Source organism: Poecilia latipinna, unplaced genomic scaffold, assembly GCF_001443285.1.
Source record: "Poecilia latipinna isolate Pla-1442-1.1 unplaced genomic scaffold, P_latipinna-1.0 Scaffold489, whole genome shotgun sequence".
NCBI classification, from domain to species: domain Eukaryota; kingdom Metazoa; phylum Chordata; class Actinopteri; order Cyprinodontiformes; family Poeciliidae; genus Poecilia; species Poecilia latipinna.
In genome coordinates, this window is record NW_015113105.1 from 203,976 (window position 1) to 226,144 (window position 22,169).

General features: G+C 38.9%; 2 protein-coding genes across 3 annotated transcripts in view; one reads left to right on the forward strand and one right to left on the reverse strand.

Annotated features, from left to right (window-relative positions):
- LOC106952050 (probable carboxypeptidase X1) overlaps positions 1-8,000 on the reverse strand; it is a 21,613-nt gene extending 13,613 nt beyond the window's left edge. The window contains exons 1-8 of one of the 2 annotated variants that reach the window (XM_015039911.1): positions 7,595-8,000; positions 5,998-6,107; positions 4,903-5,042; positions 4,636-4,720; positions 3,017-3,167; positions 2,773-2,861; positions 2,514-2,637; positions 92-288 (exon numbers count right to left, since the gene is read on the reverse strand). In XM_015039911.1, the coding sequence (XP_014895397.1) occupies positions 92-288; positions 2,514-2,637; positions 2,773-2,861; positions 3,017-3,167; positions 4,636-4,720; positions 4,903-5,042; positions 5,998-6,107; positions 7,595-7,892 (1,194 nt within the window). In that variant the 5' untranslated portion in view covers positions 7,893-8,000. Of the gene's footprint in view, positions 1-91; positions 289-2,513; positions 2,638-2,772; positions 2,862-3,016; positions 3,168-4,635; positions 4,721-4,897; positions 5,043-5,997; positions 6,108-7,594 lie in introns of those variants that run through there. The other variant, XM_015039912.1, reaches the window with a different exon arrangement.
- Positions 8,001-10,516: 2,516 nt separating this feature from the next.
- LOC106952049 (RING finger protein 145) lies at positions 10,517-21,660 on the forward strand. The gene is made up of 11 exons (XM_015039909.1): positions 10,517-10,768; positions 10,971-11,254; positions 12,037-12,145; positions 12,573-12,664; positions 13,486-13,727; positions 14,391-14,566; positions 14,671-14,811; positions 16,171-16,353; positions 16,464-16,611; positions 17,747-18,103; positions 20,652-21,660. The coding sequence occupies exons 2-11, from the start codon at positions 11,086-11,088 to the stop codon at positions 21,426-21,428; spliced, it is 2,394 nt and encodes a 797-aa protein (XP_014895395.1). The 5' UTR covers positions 10,517-10,768; positions 10,971-11,085; the 3' UTR covers positions 21,429-21,660.
- Positions 21,661-22,169: the final 509 nt, after the last annotated feature.

A 22,169-nucleotide genomic window follows, 5' to 3' on the forward strand; every position in this document is an offset into this window, starting at 1 on the left:
TGTGGAAATTCTGTGAAAAGTTGTCTTTCTTTAAAGAAAGTTGTGAAGACTTTCTGCCGGCTCGGTATGAACTCCGTCTAGCAGCACCCACCTTCTTGTAAGCTACTTCATGTCCGTCGGGGTTCATGGAGGGCAGCAGGTGGATCCGCGTCTCTGTGACCAGCCGTACGACGCGCTGGTTGCCCTTTTTGTACTCTTTGCACAAATACTGCATGAGGTTTAGGACAAGCTCTCGACCCAGTGCCTCGTTTCCATGCATCCCTGCCACGTAGCGAAACTCTGGCTCACCTGCCAAGAGGACAATTTAGAGGGTCTCTTTGATCACCAAGAAATAAATGGTCATCATTTATTTCACCATTTATTTCACCAGAGTTTAAATAATGGAGTTTATTTAAACTCTGGCTCTTATTTTTCTTCAAAGTCCAGAGGGGGGAAAAAAGAGCAGATTTTCATTCAGATTACATTTTTGGAGTTTTGAGAAACACTTTTGAACTGGACCACTGTCAAGCTTTGATTACCTCGATTACCATCGGACATTCCTGAATGTAAAAAGAGAAAAAATCAAGATCCCTCAAAGATTTCACATCTGCTGTGTCTTTCATGTTTCAGATTTTATTTAATGGAGCGATGTAAAGTGAAGTGATGCTGTGAAGTGGAGAGAAAGTAATATTGTAAAAATCTAAAAATTGTGACATGCAGTGGTTTGCTGGCGCTCTGCCTCTAAATAAAATGAAGTGCAGCACGTCACCACCAGGAGGCATCGTTTAATCTGCCTTTGGGATCAAATTTTGGAGCTTAAATTTAATTGAATTTGAAGAAACCAACTTGTTTTCAGAAACAGATTAGCCACTGAAAAATTCAAGATGGCGGACTTTTTTCCAGCCACAAGGGTCGTCAAGAAAGATTTATTTGTGCACCAAATAGGGCAATATTTATCACAGATTGATTTTTTTTTTGGTGTCAAATCGTGCACAATTTAACCAAAGCAATTACATTTATTGATAATGTTTGGATTTTTCAAGATGGCCACTATAGTTGTCATGAAAAATGAATTTTTGCAATAAAATGACCAGTTAAAATAATCATAGCTACATAGTTTGAACCATAGTGCATAAATTTGTACTAAAATCAGCAGTGGGCACAGTTAACCAAAACGTTAGCTTCACTAACCTGTAATTAACTAAACAAGAAGCTAGACTAACGTTAAATGCATAACAAAAATTAGCGGAAGCTAATGTTAACCAGACATCTTAACCTCCATCCAACTGATGACTGGCTTGAGACTCACAAACAGCAAAGTCATCAACTTCAGTTTCTGACTTTTATCACTTTAAGTTGATACATTTTATGGCAATAATTTGGCTTTGAAAAATGGCCATCGTCCTGAAATTCAAGCGGCTTATGGGAAATATGGAAAACGTACAAACTGAGGTGTGAGCATGATATGCTAAGTTTGATGTTTGTATCCACACTTGAATGTTTTTTTACAACTGCAGTTGTAAAAAACTGCAGTTGTAGTTCTCAGAAACTACAAATCTTCTTGCCTTCCTTGTGGTTTGCATCGGAGTCACACTCAGCCACAAAACCACTTTTATTAACAACAGCTGTCAATACGTAGAAAGGAAAAAAAACAGAACGGAAGGATTTAAGAAATGTATTTTTCTGAGAACAAAGCAGAACATGCTGCCCCACATTTGATTTATTTGTGCTTTTTGGCACACATGGAGTAACCAAAGCTAACACTGAAGCACAAGTCTGAATGTTTGAAGACAATATAACAAGGAAATCAAAAAGTTAGTTTATACAAGCGAGGCCCTCCGTAGAGTCTAGGCCTCCCCCGGTCGCTCTGCTGAAGGAACCAGGCTGTGTAAACACTGCAGCTGCTAAAATCTCAATAACTTGAGACCTTTCCTACAAAATCATGAATGAACCTTGATTAACCACAGTTTTTGGGAAAGTGTTTTCAGTTTAGAGCTAAATTTGCTAAAATATTTCTCAGATAAAAAAAGTGGGAACACTCTAGAGATTTTACAATCTAATGTTTAATCTAAATTAGATTAGAAGATGTTAAATAAGGTTTATTTTTCAAGAATCAAGTTTGTTTGGGTTTTCCCCTTAAGAAATGAATCGTTTGAAAATGAATTTTGTATTTACTCAGGTAATCTTTGACTTGGATTGAAATATGTTTGAGAATCAGATTGATACATTGCCTGATTTTTGACCGTTTACAATGAGAGATGCAAGCTAGTGAAGCTATTGGTGTATTTAAGTGTGTAGACATATTGAATAAAACTGTAATTCAATATATTTATGTCTGTGTTTAAAAAATAAAAAAGAAACATTTTAAATCAGTTGAGTGCTGTTTATCTGTATCGGATCGGTATCGGCCAATAATAACCCTCAGTTATCAATATGGATATCGGTATCGGAAGTGAAAAAAGTGGGTCGATACATCGTTCAAACACCTGGTATCTAAAATCGAGGACTCATCTCATCTCTTTAGCATTTCTTACCGAGTTCATGTTTCCCAGGGTTATCCGATATCTCCATGACGTAGAGTTTGAGGCCCGTGTAGCTCTTGCCGATGGTGTAGATGCGGGTGATGTCCGGACACTCCTCAGTCACAGACTTCATGAGCTGCAGCGTCAGAAAGATATGCTGAAGTAGAAAGCCTTCGGAGGGGTTAAATCTGGACTCAATCTGCCAACAGTCTGACTAAAACCTTCTGCTTCAGTTTTATGGGAGTTGAGGTTACTCATCGTCTGGCTTTACCTTTCTCATCTCTTTGTAGTCATGGTGTCTGAAGTCCAGCTTATCCCTCGAACCTCTTTCCTGCTGGTCGGGATACGGATCTGTTGGATCTACGGGGAAAGACCAACGAAGTGTCAGTAACTTGGCTTTGCTGACTTGGACTTGCCTCAGGTATAGTCAGTGTCCTGTTTTGAAAGTCAAGCATGGCAATGACTCACTAGCGGTGACACACTCTGTGGTTCAGACCCGGTAAATGTATGCGTACCGTGTACACGGCAGCCGAGTATCTCGGCCCTGAGGCAGACGGTCCCATTGGAGTACCAGGTCTGAGGGTTGATGCGGATGAAACGGGCCACGGTGGGAACGGGTAGGAGCCCGAGAACAGGAGCCTCCGGGTTCTGGTTCCCTTCGAATATCTGTACAATTCAGGGAACAATCACAATCACTAAAAGGATTTTAGTTTCATACCTCGAAGGTATTACGCTTGTAATTGTAGCAAAAGTTGGTATCAAGGGAGCTGAATCCAATAGGGACCCACCATAAAATTAACATAAAATCCCAATAAAATACCTTAAAGTTTGTGACAGCAATGGGATCAAATATGAATTAGTTCAATACTTTGCCATGCCACTGTTGGTTTGAAGATTAAGGGCACTAAAATTGATAAAGTATTCAATGGAAGTGACTTTCTTGTCAGGTATGACTATAATGGCCACCTACATTTCTGTCCAAAAGCTTTTACTGTAAAAATATATATTAACAATAAAAGAAAGCGGCAGTGATCACAAACGGAAAACAAGAATTTTTATTGGAGTTGAAAGGTAATAAATAAATATTTAAAAAAATAACGTGGTAAGTACTGACTTATTTCCACAATCTATGTTCTATGTGAGGTTAGTATAGAAAGTATTTGTTTAGTTTGACCCTCAGTTTATGTTTTTTCTGTACAGTAAATCTTTCTGCAAACAGTAAAGAAAACTACGGATCAGAGCCATGCTTTTATTTTCCAAAAGTCTCCACATGTTTCAAATACAAACCGTCTGAAAACATGACCTGCTTGGCATCGAGAGTTGTCTTGGAATGGAACAGAAAACAGAGTAGACTTTTTTCCCCCCTCTCCTTTTTCTCCTACTTTTTCCTGGAAAGAAATCTGATTTTTCCCAAAGATGGACTTGTGGTGTTGAAGGAAAAACAAAAATGCTTGAAGTAGATTACAGACTCAGAACAAACCCTGGATGACTTTGGGCTTCAGTTTAATTTGTGTTTTACGTCTGATTTTGTCATCATGAAACGAGTGAATTTTTCCTTGAGTTTGTTTAAGTCTGTCTGGTTCTTCGCAGCTGTTTTTTGTTTCCTCCTGCATTATATCACCAGGAAAAACTCATTGAGAAACGTCTCTTATGAGAGAATCCTGACCAAAATTTATCTGCTTTTAAAATAATCTTAAGATGAAGGAAATTGGTCTGTTGGACATTAAAAGTTGACAGGATTTGATTAAACGCACCAGAACAATATCATCTGCGTAAAACTTGACATTTTTCACATGGTACATTTAAATTAAGATTAAACAAAAGTGGCCCCAGAATATTTGGAAAGGAGTGGAAGTTAGACCCCCATACTTGAACCTACTGAAATAGTTCAAAGTCAAATTCAAAAATAGTTTGTTGATAACAAAGGGAAGTTAAATGCATATTTATTTAAAACAAATGTAAAGAGTTATGGTAAACAGTAATCTCTGCAGACAGAAAAGATCTCCCGCATCAGTCTGTATTAGTTTGAATTTGAATTTGAAGAAGGCTCCAATTAAAAACACCTTATATTTGGTAGAAATGAACGTATTAGGACAGCTTCAAAAGTCTCTTCAGATCAAATGACGGATCTTACCGCCTCCTCTGTCCCGTTCATGCAGGTCTGCCACTCCACAGTGTCGTTACTCAGCTGAACCTTGTAGGTCTCAACCCAATCCCAACTGCAACACCAACCAAACCCAATACATTCAGTCATTGATGCAGCAAAAAATGAAATGTGATTTCCACAAGAGTAAACTGATTGTTACCAAATGCATTTATTTTTACTTGTGTGTGTGTGTGTGTGTGTGTGCGTGTGTGTGTGTGTGTGTGTCAGTCATAAAGAACTGTGATAGTACCTGACCTCCAGATAGAGTTCCTGCCCTGCAGGATGACTCCGGTGAACAGGGTGAGGTGAAGGGCGTCCACTTCCAGCCACTGATCCTGGTCCTTGAACGCGGCGCACCAGGCTCCGTCGTACTGATCTCCGTCTTCAATCCCTGACTAAAACAAACAAAAACAAAAAAACAAGGAAGAAAGAGGAAGAAAAGCATGTCTTTCTTCTTTATTTTCCTTTGTCAGCTGCAAAATCCATCATTGGGAAACATTGCATGGGAGTTTTTCGGTGTTGCATAAGTTGGCCTACTTACAGCTTAACTGCTTTCAGATGGCAGATGGAGGGCGGAGGAATGGGGAGTGTGCTGTATATTTAAGCTCTGTGTTAAACCTAATTTCTCACAGACCTCCTGCGTAGACCAACTGTTTAAAAGTCAAGAACTTGTTGTAAAAACAAAAGTTCCCTGCTTTGCAAAAACATTCATACTCTTTCAGGTGCTTGTAAGAGATCAGGACAAAGTGAGCGTGAGGTGAACCGATGCAAGGTTTCCAGTATTGATTATGGTTAAAATTCTGAAAAGTGTGGCGTGCATTTGGCCATCCGCTGACAAGCCGGACAATAAGAGAAGCAGTCCAAGGTGACTCTGGAGGTGACTGTGTGTTGCAGAGAAGCATGGTGGTGGCAGCATTATGCTGTGGAGACATGTGAACTGGCCTTTAGAATCAGCTGTTTGTCACATACACTTTCAGTTGGGCTGCGGCTGACATTAAACACATCTTGTATTAGCTTACACTGAAAAAAGAAAGCGGATGATTCAAAATCATCATAACTAACAGAAGTAAAGGCTTTCAAACATCCATCTGTGTGGAATTAATCTATTTTTGTGATAAAGTTCCTGATATAAATTTACTGTTTAATAATACTCTAATTTATTGAAAGGGTATTTAGTCTTATTCCAAAGAGTTAAAAATATATGTATGGTTTTTACCGTTACATGCTGTGCATTATTTCTATAACAGGCAATAATTTCACAGATATTAGCCCTTTTTCAAGATCTCAAGCTGTGAGTTTTCTGTGTTTTTTTTTTGTTTTGTTTTTCAGTGAGCTCTGCCGAAGGCTGACCTGGATGTTCAGCCTCCCTCTGTGGGGACCTAGACCCATCCTCTCCTGGGACGAGGCTCGCATCTGGCTGTCGTCAACTCTCAGCGACTCCAGGCCGAGCGGAGGGCAGTCTGCGAGCAAAACAAGTTAGGAAGACGTAAAATATGACGTCTCCAAACGCAGCTCCTCGGCAGCAGTGGGAAACTGTGACGACTTGATTAAGGGTTAAGAGCTCGCTTTCTGGTTTGTTGACTAATGCGAAACACAAGATGGATGACGCAGAAATGAGGTTTTGAGCGGGTCGTTATGTGAAATACCGCTAATCAGCTAGTGGAACGTTTGAGGCCCTCACCTCCTCCAAGGGCCGGGTCGGGACGGAGGAGGACGCAGATAAAACCAAGTGCCAGAGGGTTTGGATGTAATCTGAGACGAGCCGAAGGCCGAAGTAAAGAAAAAAAAAATGTTTCAGCTCCGGCTGCAGAGAGGTTTATGGGTTCTTAACGATGAGAAATGTTGATGTTAATCAAAAATGCATCTTGTGTTTGGGTATGGGATCTACTTAAAAATAAAGGAAGACACTCTTATGGAAAAGGATTGGGACCACTGAAAAGGGTTTTTTTTTCCTCAGAATTTTGACTTTTTCACACAAATTTAAGATTTTTTTCTTAAAATTCTGAGAAAAAAGTAATTTTCTTTCAATCCTCATCTTCTTCCATACACCTTAAATGTCAATGGAAATTAAAAAAAACTATTGATATGATCACTGTTTGTCAAATAAAGGTTTTTAGCAACATAAACATACTATTTGACTGAACTGATACCTCTGCTGTCCTTTGAACTACAGTATAATCTTCAATAACTGTTTTGGGGCATTTCAACAAACTGTCCTAACTGGGAAGCACAGTGGTGGGAGCGTCATGCTGCGGGCTCTTTTCTTTAACTGGGATAGGAAAGCCAGTCAGAATTGTAAAAAAGATGGATACTGGGGATGGAGCTTCACTTTCCAGGACAGCAATTACCCTAAACAGCCAAACCGACAATGTGTTTGAATGGCCCAGTCAAAGTCCAGATCTAAATCCAACTGGAAATGTGGTAAAGCTTAAAAGAAAGTGTTGTTCAAAGACACTCCCCACCCAGTTTGACCTCGTCCTACAAAGCACCAGCCTTTTTACACTTCTGTTTTTGTAAAAACACTCAGAATCACCAGTTATTTTCCTCCCACTTCATAATTAAACGCCTCTTTCTGTTGGCCTGTGTCAATCTAATAAATTAAAGCTTGTGGTTAAAGCGAGACAGAATGCGAAACATTTTGTTCCTAGCTTTTTTTTTTTGTTTGTTTTGTTTTTACAGAGCACTGTATGTAACCTGTGTGTGAGGTTATGTAAAGTCAGATTCATCTCTCTGCTCCTCCAGTGAAGTGGAGAGTTGAATGAGATTATCAGAAGAACAAAAAATTCAAACTTATGTATTTCACAATATAAAACCCAAAGTGGTAAACTAACGCTTGAAATGTGAAGTCCCTGAATGCATCAGTTAATTAACTGTGGGTTTAATTGAAATTGAGTAACTTTCACACACAGCTTCAAGAAAGGATTTTTTTTTTTATTTTCAGCCTTACCCAGTTTTGCTTTCTTATCATCTTTTGTGTTGGGACCCCCTCCCTCCTCTTCTCCCTGCTTGTCTGCCCTGACGTTGCGTTCACTGACCGCAGGACTCGCCGTGGAGCGCAGCTGCTCTGTTCCTACTGTCGCTTCGTCTCCGCTCCGCTCCGCCGCAGTCGGAGCCTCGGTCCACTTCGCTGACTCAGGGGTCGTATAGTTCGGTAAAAGAGAAAAACTCTCTGCCGTCGATTCAGCTGCCCCTGTAAAACCAACGAGGGCGAGCAAAGAAGCCAATACGCACAATGACTTTTCCATTTTACTCGTTTTTTTTCCTTTCTTTTCTTTTTTTTTCTTCCTCCTGCAGAGTTGTGATGGAGGAGAGAAAATCCTGGGTAGTTAATACCCTGATGGACCCGGACCTCCAACCCTCCTCTTTGAGTCCCACCTCCTTCTCTTTGCCTCTCTCTCTCTTTCTCTCCTTTCCTCCCTCCCAGATGAAATTCCAGCTCAATTCCCACGAAAAATGTCAAACTCAGAAATGACTTATGAACGTGTTTTTACATGAAATGTGCGCCATGGTGCCCTATAATAACTAACTTTAGTTAAGTGTATTTCAAAACATTTCCACCTAAAATGCTTCAACAAGCAAAAACCAAAATGAAGCGTGTGTGGGGTTGAGAGTTTATGTAACAAAAAGTTTGTAACGGTCAACAAGGCCTCCAAGGCAAGTCTATAAATGTACTATCTGATTAGACGTAGTAGCTGTGATTAAGGTTTGAGGAGTAGTGAATGGCAAAAACAGTCTTTTCAACAATAAATATGAATTAACTTTTCTAAAAAGAAGATTGGCGGCAGACAAAAGAGTTTGTCCTAGATCAGAGCCTTGTGGAACTGATGTTTGTTTGTGTGCCGAAAACATTTTACACATGTACTAACAAAACATCCTTGTCTGTGTTTATTCTTTATTTATTTTTGGAATGATTCCTGAATCTTTAAATTAGAAGAAGCTGTGGATATCTAACATATATCCCACAAAATATATTGCGAAAATCGTCCCTTTATTTAGCTCCAATCCCTTCCGGTAATGCTAACTGATTAGCCTAATTGCTGTGCCTCTTGTGACGTCATTGTGCCCTTATAAGTGACAGAAAGTTACCACTGGATAGCATCTTATATCTCTATGTACCCACTATATTTCGCATTAATAACAAAAAAGACAAAGTTGTTTAGAAAGTAATTCACATTTAAATGCTAAAAGTGAATATTTTTGCTGAGCAGGTGCATCCTGTGTTTCAGGAAGACAGGAAACAGTTACAGCGTACCAATTTTCATGTGGCGGGTGATATTTGATATCAGTTTACGCCGGCAGATCTTTTACATATTTTAATCATAATTGTGACTGATTTGTGTTTTCTTCTAAGACTCTCTCAGAGTCTTAGAAGAAGCTGATCTGTATCAGTGTTAAAACTGACAGTTTATGTTCATGTCATCTAACCTGAACACTTTTAGATTTAGACATTTTCCATGGACACATTCATGTTTTATCTTCTAAAGTTTCCACCTCTTCTACCATACTTTGAGTATCTAACTCTGCAAAATGTCCATATCTGTCACACATCACCTGTGTGAACAGAACACAGTAGCTAAATACACACAGATTATGTTACTGTAACAAGTTTTGTCTCTTGGACAGACTCTAGGGAGTATATCAGAAGCTGATATTATTATTATATTATTCAAGGATCAGAAAGTTCTTTTTTTTTCACGTGATCAGAGTTTAGATTTAATAACCTGTGTTGTATGAAGAAAAGCTTCCTTCCTCTTTAGAGATAAGACACACAGCTTATAAACTGATCAGAAAATGCACCAGTTCTTTTTCTTAGTCACCTCCTGTGGCATGGTGCAGAGCAGCTGCGTGTACGTGCCAGGACTTGGTGTCTTGAGCTGTTCAGTAAAAAAAACACTCATCTGTTTAGCTGTGAGAATCAGTCAGTTGCAAACTGGATGATCTTCTGTTCGACAACACAGTGAAAACAGTCAAAACCACATTTAATGACTCAAAACAATCAGGAAGGCAATCGCATACATGATTTTTATTTTATTTTTTTTATGTGTCAGTAAAGAGTGATTTGAAAAATAACCACAGATGCATAAAGTCTGAAAACCTACACCGTGTCACAAAGGTATTTATACCCCCTACACATGTTTGTTATTAATAAGTAAAGAACCATGATTTAATTCATTTTTCCAGGTTTTAAAACAAAGGAAAACATAAAACTTTTGGAAAAAGAGAATAGATATGTTTTCTTCTTCAAAATATCGACAAGAAAAATGGTAATAAAATAAAAAAATAAAATAAAAAACATAAGCATATGTTTCCTTGTACTTTTACTGACGTTTTGTTGTGGAAATTCAATGCAATTTTCGGTCCATTGTCTAGACCACCATGACAAAGATGGACTCCATAATGAGTTTTGGTCCTCATGAGGGAGGACCAAAACTGACATAATTAAAAATACAAAGCAGAAATGTTTTGCTTTGCATTTTCCTTATACATACATTTAATCAATAAATGCATATACAGTGATACCAACAACCACATTTCAAGAAAAACTTCTAAAACCTGCATGTTATTACATCTATATTTTAATAATATTGGTCATTACGTATAACGTGAAAAAATAAGAATAAGTTCAAAGACTATACATTCTTCAGCAAAGTACAATATTAGTCTCTTTCTTTTCTTTTTTTTTTTTTACAACGTCAGACATTATACAACCATTTTACACCTTAAAACTGAACAAAAACGACTGTAAAAAGTGAGTATTCATGTCATTCCTCTTGACAAAGCTCGTGGCCCAAGGCACACAGTTTTACTTTGAAACGTAAAATACCTCAACCTGATTGGCTCTTGTTTTCTTCTGACGTGTACACGTCAAATTTGCCACGCAGGCGCACTAAATCATAACACTGCATATGAAGTCACTTTACTCATCCTCATGTCGCGCGGGTCTTACCGCCTTATTTATCGGTTCCAGTGACAGGTGTAGCTATAGTTCGCGAGAGGCCGAAGTTAGGGGATGAACAGCTGGGCACGGCTGTGAAAATATGGTCGTTGCGAGGGCTGACCAGCTGGAGTTAGCTTTGGCTAGCAAATGGCTGCTCGGCTGGGATGTCTGCCACTGTGAGAAGTAAGTGAACCACTGCTACTTTTAGCTGCTTTACCACAAACATCCGCTTTATCACCTACCTCAGCCTCTCATACTGTACAACTTCAGACAATAAAGCAAGACTTTGCCTTTGTTTTGGGGGCTTAAAACGCAGAGTTGTAGGCTCTGGGTCCTTCTTCTTTTAGCTTAAATTTTGTTTGTTTGGTTGTTGATTATTTTTTAGATGATAAGACACGGAAAAGTGTATTGAAGCACAGGGAAACCTGAGCCTCCCCCCTCCCCAAACAAGCATGTGACAAACGGGCTCCAGTGTGACCAAAGACTTGGTTGCAGCCAAAATGCCTCGTCTGGATGAAGTGGCCAACATTGCCCTCAGGGTGCCCAGCATTCTGGTTCTGGACCTGCTGTATAAATGTGACATTGAGGGTCTGACTGAAAACCTCAAGGCTAAAAACGAGGACATGCTCTTCAAATACAAATATGTCATCTGGAACATGTTCTATCTTGGTAAGTATGGCTTTATAAGTCACTTTTAACAAATTGTGCTGTCCGTACTGAACGAAAGCATCCCTGTGGCATCATGCTGCCACCACCGTGTTTCACCGTGGAAGCGGTGCGCTCTCATGAATGCACGTTGAACAGAAAGTTTGATTCTGAGCTCATCTCTAGAGCATCTTTTTCAACATGTGTGCTGGAAGTCAGTCATTTAAACCCAGCCATAATTAGGGCTGATTAATCGTGATTAATCGTTTGTTGAAATAATTGTCAACTAATTTAGTAATTGATTAATGGTTAACTGGAGTATGCAGACTCGAAAAGAGACCGTTTGCCAAAAGAATAACATATTCAGAACAGCAATTAAGCCAAAACTGTAAAAAATATATATAAATATTTTGCTTTTAAGACAAATTAAAAAAAATTAAAGTCAATTAGATCAAATACTCTGGAAATACATGAAAACTAAACAGAAAACGATTTTAAAAGTTGTCTATCTCGTTACCGTAGCGCTTAGCAAATGGAAATAATTTTAGTAATCTGAGCTCACCTAACACAGGAAAAGTTTATCCTAATAAAATGTCACAATAAAAGGGCCTGAATGCAAATTTAACTGTGAAAATAAAATGGCAAACCACATATTTCCTTCCGTTTCACATTTATGTGTTGCGTGTTATGTGACTTTTTTTATTTGTTTTGGAGATGCTGTACCTGAAGGTTTCAGCCTCTCTGTCCTCGGTTTTAGTGAATCTATTGAAACTTGACTTCTGTGCCCGTCTCTGTCCTCCATCCAGCTCACCTGACAAACCTGGTTGTGTTGATCATGCCGCTGAGGCACATTGTTACGCTCTACCTTCATGTCCTCGTTGCCCTCCTTCTGTACATGGGGCATCAGATTTCCAAGTGAGTTTTTACATCCTGTTTTCTCTAAAATGTCAGGATATCAGGAACCACTCTCATTACCAAAAAAAAGAGTTTATTTGTACAGTTTTTCACTATGAACCTCTTCAGACTGTAGATAAAGTATTTTCCCTAAAGTGAATAAGGTCATACTCTGAATTAGCCAAAACTTTATTCAGCTAATTGTGGCTATGCTACATTATGTATTATCTTAATCGCTCTGCTTCACGTTTTTACTTTAATACGAATACAGATTCAGTCCAGCAGTGGGAAAATAAAATTGTTTTATGAAGATTTAAAGCAGACGTTGATGTAGCATTAGATTGGCCATCACTCATTTGTTAGCTAAGCTTTTAGTTAACACCAGTGAGATATCCTGTAATAGGATCATGCTATTTCTTCATCTCTTTGTTTCCCATTTCTTTTCCAGGGATTATGTTCGAGAGGAGGTGCAGCTGGGATATGAAGGGGCGGTCTATCTCAATTCTTTGGCCTTTAATAGATTCGTCTCTGCCATGACTAGTGAGTATCTGAGCCGAGTTGACTCTAAATGTGAACTTTTAGCAAAAGTATTTTCTCACACAGACTCCTGTTGCTTTTTACTGCGGCAGGAAAAGTTCTGTTCTTTAATTCTTCTTTGTCAACTGGGACTGAAGCGATTAATCGGATTAATCATGAAGAATTGATTATTGAAATCATCGTCAACAAATTTAGTAACTGATTAATTGTTGGTGAAAGAATATCATCATCAGACAATAGTCAGCAGATTAGCAATACACTATATTGATGAGTCCAGCAGAAAGATTTGAGGTTTTCACATGTTGATGTTAGACATACTTTCTTTAGCTGCAGATGCATCCTTCACTACAAATGATCAAGAAAATGCTACAGGAAGGCTATGTTATTGATTTTCTTATTTATTTTTTATTGAATCTCTAATATTATATTAAAAAAAGTCTTAGGCAGTTAAATGAAATATCTGCAGAATGTAACAATTTGTTCTCGATTAATCGTCCGAATGATCGATTCATAAAATAATCGTTAGGTGCAGCCCTGCTTTCAACTTTTTCTTGTTTTTGTGCATAATGAGCCTAGGAAAACTTTTTTTATGTCCTTCAGGTCTTATGATAAACTTAATTTTGTTTTTAGTTTTATTTCTTTAACAAGGAGTTGATGTGTTTGTCTGAAAAAGACGATTGGAGCAGATTTCTCTCAGTAGTTAAAATGTTAAGACGGGAGAACCGAGGGGGAAACGATTTTACTACAGCTACTTAAAAAAAAAAAAAAAAAGAACAACATAAACCAAAATAAGTTGTCTGATCTTTCTGTTTCTCCAACGACAGGTCAGATCATCCTCAGCACGCTCTGTGCCTTCCTGATGAAGACCAGAAAGGTGTGGCTGTTCTCCACTCACATGCTCCCCCTGCTGGCCCGACTCTTGACCGTCCCTAATGCCACGCTGCTGATCATCAACACTTTCTCCATGGGCCTGACGGTGGCAGGGATCGGCCTGTTTCTCCTCGCCAACCTGTTCGTGCCATATCGCCTGGCGAGGGCCGCCTACTCAGAGCTGCTTCACCTGGAGGTATTCACGCCCCGAAGCCGTGGAGACGCAAAAACCTCGGCCCGAATGGTTATTTTGCGTCTTTTTATATGCAATACCTTGCTAAACTAAAACACCGGTTGTTTTTGCAGACCTTTTCTTTTGTTTTATAACATTTTTTATGTATTAATTCACCAATTAGCATGTACAAGACAAGCATTACAGACCGACAAACAAGAGGTATGAGTTCCATTGACTAAATAATTACACAATTTAACAAGTCGAAAATAAATTAGCGCCATGGAAACATTTTTTTTGTTTGTTTGTTTGTTTGTTTTTTTTGGCTGTATCAAAATTGGTTTATTTTGCGAAACTGCAGTGAAAACACTTTTTTCACATCATGCTAGTCACGTGATCCACAACCAGATGCTGCAGCTGGCGGAAACTACGAGCAAAAAGAAAACAGGAACTAGCTGAAGTATCATATTTTTTAAAAGCTTACGACATGACACGTGATTTTTATCCATTTCTTATTTAATGGAAACACCACAACTGTAAATTTAATTACATTCTTTTTTTTACATAAGAGGAATATCGACAACGTTTTGCGCACGTTTCCGATGGAAACACAGCTACTTGAAAGCATTTCAGGTATCTTTTCATGCTGCGCCCCCCCGTCATCACCTGGGGCCTCCCGTCTCCTAGGTGATGGAGCTGTACAGACTCCTGGCGTTGGGGATCTCTCTGTGGAACCAGTTCGCTGTTCCGGCCCTCTTCAGTGTCTTCTGGTTCGTTCTGTTCGCCGTCCAGCTGTGCTCGAACGTCATGTCCTCCAGCGTCTCTGCGACTTTTCAGGGAATCATGTTCTTTTTGCTCACTAGGTGCGTTTATTCCTTGATTTTTTGCACTCTCTTTTTGTGTGTGTGTGTGTGTATTTTCTCCTGAATTTATAGTCTTGTTGTTGTGTGTTTGCTGAACCGCGCAGCGTGTCAGAATGTTGCGCTACGCCGTACTCGCTGCTGGGTCTCACCTTCGTGGTGTCCTATCTGGCTCTGGGACTTCTCAACCTGTGCAAGTTTTACCTGGGAGGTTTCGCTGCGGTGCAGAACGAGAACGTCATGCACAGGTGAGATGCTGTCCACCGACTTCCTGATTGTTTCTGCTTTCAGTTCGCATCAAACAGCTTGAATTGTTTGAAACGTCGTGGGCGCTGGACCGTGTGTCAAACGTTAGTGTTTATTTCACCAGGTGTTTTTTGACCTGACTCAGTTGCAGTCAGACACAGGAATTTGTGATTGTTTTTGTAATTTTTTTTTGTAGTAAAAATCACTAACTTTGTTGCTATTTCAGAAACATTTGCAAGGAATTTTGCAATGTTCTCCTTATTAAATCCCTTTGAAAAAATCTACATATTGAAGAAAAAAGTAAGGCTGAGGCAGCAGTACAGTAGAATTAAGAAATACTGCCACCTACAGGTGGGAGCTAGCAGTCAGTAAACCCAATGTTTTTAACAATTTTTGCTGGTAAATTTGCAATAAACTCGCAATTTTGTGATGCTGTGATAAAATCCACAGATTTCTTGAATTTGGGTGAAAATGTTTTCATTCGTGGAATCGTGAAAAACTGGAGGGACTGATTAGGCTGTTATTAAAATCCATGCAGAGTCATCAGTCATCAGGCCAAATTCTTTAGCTCAATATGCAAATAAACATAAAACAAAAATCACATTGAGGAACAAATTTTGTCCTTTGAAAGTAGAATGCAACGTTGAGCAGTCAGACAGCATGGAAAACATCCCAACATGTTGGCTTTGTTGCCTGCAGCTGAATCACGTTTTTTTTTTTCTCACTGTCTAAAGTTGAAACTAAACAAAGTTTTTTTTTGTTTTAGTTTAGTTAGAATTACTAAAATTATTTGTATTTGTTAGATGTCAGAAAACCTGGTGAAAACGTTTTTTTGTTTTGTTTTTATTTTTTGTAACTTTCCTCGAATTTAAAAGTTTACATATATTGGTCACTATTGGGGATAATTGTGTTTTACAATGTATGACTTGTGTCAAACCTTTTGGGTTTCCATCCCGGATACTCACCAAATGTATGTAAACTTTTGAATTTGAGGAAATGTGCAAAAAAATTCTTAGAAAAAAATAAAAAAATGTTCTTGCCAAGTTATTTGGCATTTAACAAACAGACATAATTTTGGTATGTCCAACAAGGCGAAAACCAGAAATGTTTGATCTAATTTATCTTGAAACAGTGAGGAGAAAATATTTGTTGACTTTTTTTTGTGTCTTTGCATCAACTATCAATCACTTACAAAACGCCCCGCGACCTCATTTGATTTTGACCTTTGTTCCATAACATCTTGTGCAAAACTCTGTTCACCTATGAAGATTTCTTCACAAAATTTGTTTCTCAATTAAAAAAACCAAAACAAATTAAACCAAAAATATGTCCTTAACTTCTCCTTGTGCTGGTTTTGTCAGGGGCGTGACAGAGGGAGTCACTCTGCTGCTGCTCGCCCTGCAGACGGGCCTGCTAGACATGCAGGCGCTGCAGCGCACCTTCCTCCTCAGCATCATCCTCTTCATTGTGCTGACTTCAACCTTGCAGTCCATGATAGAAATAACAGATCCCATCATTTTAGCCCTGGGCGCGTCACGCAACAGGTACCAATCACTCAGCGAATTTCACGTCTCCTCAAGCGAGTCAGAGCTGAGAAAAAGTTGTAAAAATATATATATATATTTTTTTTCTTTCTGCTGTTCTTTGGTTTTAGAAGTTTGTGGAAGCACTTCCGTGGCCTCAGCATGTGTCTGCTTCTGCTGGTTTTCCCGGTGTTCATGGCTTATAAAATCTCCCAGTTTTTCCACATGGACTTCTGGCTCCTCATACTGGTTTCCAGCTGCATGCTAACCTCCCTCCAGGTCTGTTTGTCATCATGTCGTATAAAAATAATTGAGACACATTTCTTTAAATCATGTCTAGGATGGAATTTCTTGAAACATGGTCCCTCCATAGTACGTAGGATAATAACATCTTCCTTTCAGTTTGCACCCTGTATTTTCTTTTAAAGTTACAAAATTTGACATTCCTGCACAAATCTTACTCACTAAGATACAGTTGGCATGGAGGCTGGATACAAACTGTTAATCCATGGATAGGTTCATGTTTCCCTCTTTCCTTGTTTGTTTTTGCTTTCTTTGGCAGCAGCCCAACATCAGTAACCTGAACCCCTGCTGGACGAATCTCCATGTTTTTTCCTTTTTCTGTTTTGGGTTCAGGTTTACAGTTGTATTCAGTTCCATGTACTTGATGAAATGATCAAAGTGTTATTTTATAGACACCTGCTGTTATGCCACGAGTCACTTCAAGCTAACCAGACGGCAGCTGCGCTCAAATACTCTTACCTTCATTTGGCTCAGACACTGGGAGAAAAATGTGCTGTTTATTATCATGGCTAAGCGTTGTAACCATTGATTTAATTATGAATCTGACTCTCAGATACCAGCGTCTGATTAAAGTGACAAAAAACACAACAGTGAAAAAAGGAACTTGGTTAAAGAACACATTTTCTTCCTTGAGAAAACTTAGGTTCACGAACAACAGCACTGACTTTCTGCTAGAGCTTGTTTTGGTTTTCTGGTTAAGTCAGACTCAACGTGTCAAAACCCAGAAAATAAACAACTCTACCACTTTGAGTTAAGAGTAATATTTAATTTTTAAAAATGCTTGAAATGCCAGACTTTGACTCTTCTTAAACCCTTGTAAACCTTGAATAAACAAAGTGGAATGGGATTTGGATAGACGTAGTACTAAAAGCCTGTCCTAGATTGGGTCGCGGTACCAATATTTATAAGCGCATTCTTGTTTGACTGCCGTCAGTTGCTAATGAGAAAATACACACACAAACATTTACACATCCGATGCATGCTTCTCATTCCTGCAGAATTTGAAAGCACAACAAATATTTAAAATGAAAAAAAGAAAGGAGTAAAAAACGCCAAGTCTCCCGTGTATTAATAGTTCCTAGAAACAATGACGATGACGATTCTTGTCCAGGTCACAGGCACCATGCTGATCTACTGCCTCTTCATGGTGGAGCTATTCCGCAGTGACCCGATCGAGAGCCTGGACGAGGTCATCTACTGGGTGAACGCCATCAGCAGGGTGCTGGAGTTCCTGGTGGCGCTGTGCGTGGTGGCCTACGGCACCTGGGAGTCGCTGTTTGGCGAGTGGAGCTGGATGGGCGCCTCTGTCATCATCATCCACTCGTACTTCAACGTGTGGCTCCGAGCCCAGTCCGGCTGGAAGAGCTTCCTGCTCCGACGGGAAGCGGCGAAAAAGATCAACTCCCTGCCCAGAGCCACGGCGGAGCAGCTGGACCAGCACAACGACGTCTGTTCCATCTGCTTTCAGGTGCGTCACTCGTTCCACAAGGGGTGATCTCTGCAGAGCCGGTAAAATGGGATTTTAAAAAATAATATGTACTGTAATAAGCTGTGACCTCAGTTAGCCGTGGATCCTTATTTTAAAGATCATAGCTTTCGTTAGTGGAGCGATAAAAAGTAAATTGGAGGCATCAGTAGTTGGTGCAGCGAAACATGTTCTTTCTTGTGGATTTAATTTGTTTTTGGCTTTCAAAGAAAAACCTTCAAAGGTCTTAAATTCGTCGATGTAAAGTTAAGGTCTTAAAATGTCTTAAATCCGTTAAAAAAAACTGTAAGTTGGCCTTTGAATACATTAATCTCGAGTCTTAAATTTTGTCGCGGCCATGTAGGTTTTGTTCTTAATCGGGTCTCAAAGTTTGAGTTTCATCATCACTCACAGCATTCTGTGTCTCGAGGCAGTTAAAGCTATCGGTTACAAGTTGCTAATAATTGCTAGCTAGCTAGTGTTTTATGAGTATAAACTTATATGCAGTTGGCTGGACAACATTCACAAAAAAATTTAAAAAAATCTCAAAACAGCTAGCTAACAAAAAGACCACAGAAAATTCACACTGTTGGTCCCCTGAAAAAAAAAAAGAAAAGTGCATTTCTTTTGTACATTTCTATCATAATATAGGTCTTAAATGGTCTTAAAAAGTCTTAAATTTGGTGAAACTTGCAGAAACCCTACCAATGGTATGATTTTATGGCCGTTCTAAAGATCGTAAAACCATCATAAGACACCAACAAATACAAGAAACACAGTTTTCTCTGAATCTCCCTGCAGTGATTTCTCGCATAGCAAACAGGCTTACACTGTCGTCTTTAAAAGACTGAAATTTTCACTGGGAAAATAAGAACACGTAATGTATGTAATGCAATATAATTGCTTCCCAGCAGTTGTGTTATCTACAGAAAAATCTGTTTCTCACCTGATAAGGGACTTTTGTAGAAACATATGAAATATTGTGCTTGTGAAAACATTCATCCAATGAAAAAATAGAAATGAGTACAATTCTGATGCATACACGTTTTGGACCTTTCTAAATTCAGGCCCAGACAGAGATTTCTAAAGTACAGATAACACTTTTAAAACCACAGTGTTATCCCAAAGTGCTTTACAAATAATAATTGAAACATTACAAGCAAGATACAACAATGACATATTTATAGTTTCCCACAATGTATTATAAGCCTGGTGGGCCTCCATAACCAGTTAAGTCAGCAGTGAATTTATTAGTTTACCTCTGAAAACTAATATACTCGTTCATTTCTGATTATTTTTTTATTTACCAGTTTAATGCAATTTTGGAGATTTTAAACTGAGTAAATAATTCAGAGATTAAAATTGGTCACTTATGTTTTCACAAAACAGCTGCACTGATTGAACTGGATGAAAACGATGTTTAATAAAAAAATCCCAAGCAGACAAAGGATTTAAAACGTCAATAAATTGTGTTTGCAGGAGCGTAGTGTATAACTGGAGTCTGGAGCCGTTCTGGCTTCAGGTCCGCTCTGTAAACAAACGACAGTAGTACAAAATGCTTCACGCCGAGTGGGGCTTTTGAGACGTGTTCTTCCTGTTTTTCCAGCTTGACACCTTCTTTAGTTCACGCTTTTGTTTTGTTTGAAACACTGTAAATGCAGATGGAAATCTCATAATATTAATTAGGGAAAAGATGACAAAACAAAGCTAATTTAAAATTGGAGGCGATTCTCTATAGAGAACCGCAATTCTGAACCAATTTTAAAAAAAAAATACTCAATCAGTTTTAAAATTAGTTGAAGTTGTACGTTTTTGACGCTCATATTTGCGATTGTACTGCATGTCCCACTGTATATATTTTGAATAATACTTTGATATTTAAGAAAAAACCAAGCAGCTAAGCTAGCATAACAACTGTTAGGTTAGCAAAAACAGGTTTTTGTTGAAATATAAATTGATGAAACATTAGAGAATTGCTTTAAATAATAAATGTTTTATTTGTTTACAGCGTCTTTTCCTCTGGTCATATAATTTAAACAACATTTGTAGACCGTTTGAATAGAAAAACTGTTTGCTGAATTAAAAATTGCTTTTGAATGAAATAGTTTCTGAATTAAATCGTGACCCTAAAAATTTGAGTCGAATCGCCACACATTGAAAGATTTGCATCTTTATTCAAAATATAAAAGAGAGCATGAGTTTACTCTACTGCAAATTAGCAGAGGCAATGGATTTGATTACTTAAACCGTGTTCAATGATGGCAACAAAATTATCAGAAAAACTTTATTGACAGTGGATGAGAGCGAGCTGGCTCACATGTTGTAAAATAAAAAAATAAATAAAAATACAATTATGGAACGCCCCATCTTGGAAAAACGGTGTCTTTAGTCAGAAGCTACTTCAAATTGCAGACTGCTACAGGTGTCGGCATGTATCACCTTTCACACCAACTCTGAAGAATTAATATAGGTTACAACATTTAATTTCCCTTTGGGAATCAATAAAGTATTTTTGAATTTGTTTTAAAACTAGATTTGTCTTTATCTACAGGAAATGAGCTCTGCCGTCATCACGTACTGCAGCCATTTCTTCCATGGCAACTGTCTCCGCAAGTGGCTGTATGTGCAAGAAACGTGTCCCATGTGCCACCAGACGGTCCGACCGACACCGGCCAGTCAGAGCCCGGCTCCGGGCGACGAAGGCCCCGCCTCCCAGGAGGACCCGGGGCCAGATCCGGTCCCACAAGAAGGAGAGCAGGACCTGGAAACGCCAAGCGACGAGGGAAACCCAGATCTCGCCCAGCAACAGTTGGAGGAGAGCGAGAGCGAAGATCGGCCGTCTGAACCTGAAAGCGTAGTCGTCCGAGATCTCGCGTTCGGATCCGACGGCGAACTGGACATTAGGTTTAGTTCCCAGAACCAACTGGGAAGAACTTCTGAGAAGTGTCGCAGCCAGTTTGAGGTGAACGGCACAGACTCATCTTCGCAGATAGATCTTGGAGCCGTGAGCGAGAACCAAACGGCCTCCGAGTTAATGGGACTCCGCGGTTTTGCGTTCCATCCCAACCATGACAGGACGTCTAAATCGAGCCACAGCCTTCATTCACACGAGGGAAACGTTGGTGATGATAATCAGAAGCTGGTCTCGGGTGATGCGAGTCCTGTCGCCGCCCAAACATCTCTCGAATCATATAATCAAAACTCTGCCGACTCCTTGAACAGTCGTCACGGTTTCAGCACGCATTCAGATGTGATCCTCAAGGCGCCGTCCTCGGGTGCCACAGATTCCCAAACGACGGTGGCTGACTGTGCTCCATCTGTGCCTTGATGGGTTTGAAATCCAATTTTCCTTATTGGGCTTGATCATCAAACAATCATCTGCCTTCTGTATGTGAATCAATTATATAAAAAGACTCAAATATCTCTTGTATGGAATGTTCTTCACACTAGCAAAAAATACGAGTATTGGACCTATTTGTGTAGACTTACCGTGCAATTGTAAAGCAGGAAATCGTTAGAATAACTATCATGAACTATAAAAAAAAATCATCTTGAAATTATATTTTGTCTTTACTATTCATTCCACTTTTACCACCCATTGTCAATTGATCTATTTTTCAGTTGGTCTAAACATTGCATCATGCAGTTTACAAACTCACTTTGACCAACTTTTTTTTTTCCTAAAATGTGAACTATTTAGAACACGTACGTCTCAATACATTAAAATGTGATTTAAAAATTATAACAGTAATTAATACAAAAGGTAAAACTCAACAGATTCATGAAACAGTTATTAGTTTTATGTCTCAACCTCGAGGAGCAATGAATTTTAATGAGGGGTTTTATGTGATAGTTACTAAATAGTGGTTGGAAGGAAAATGTGACATTGATATTTTTTTCCTTAAATAAAAAATGTGTTATTTAAGGAGCATTAGTAACTGCAACTGACTAAAACTTTGCTCTGCTATTGTCAAACACCTTTATTACAACTTTTATGCTTTTCTTTTTCTTAGAAGTAGCGACTCAGAAAACCCAAACACGAAGCATCACATGTCAATTGATATTTTTG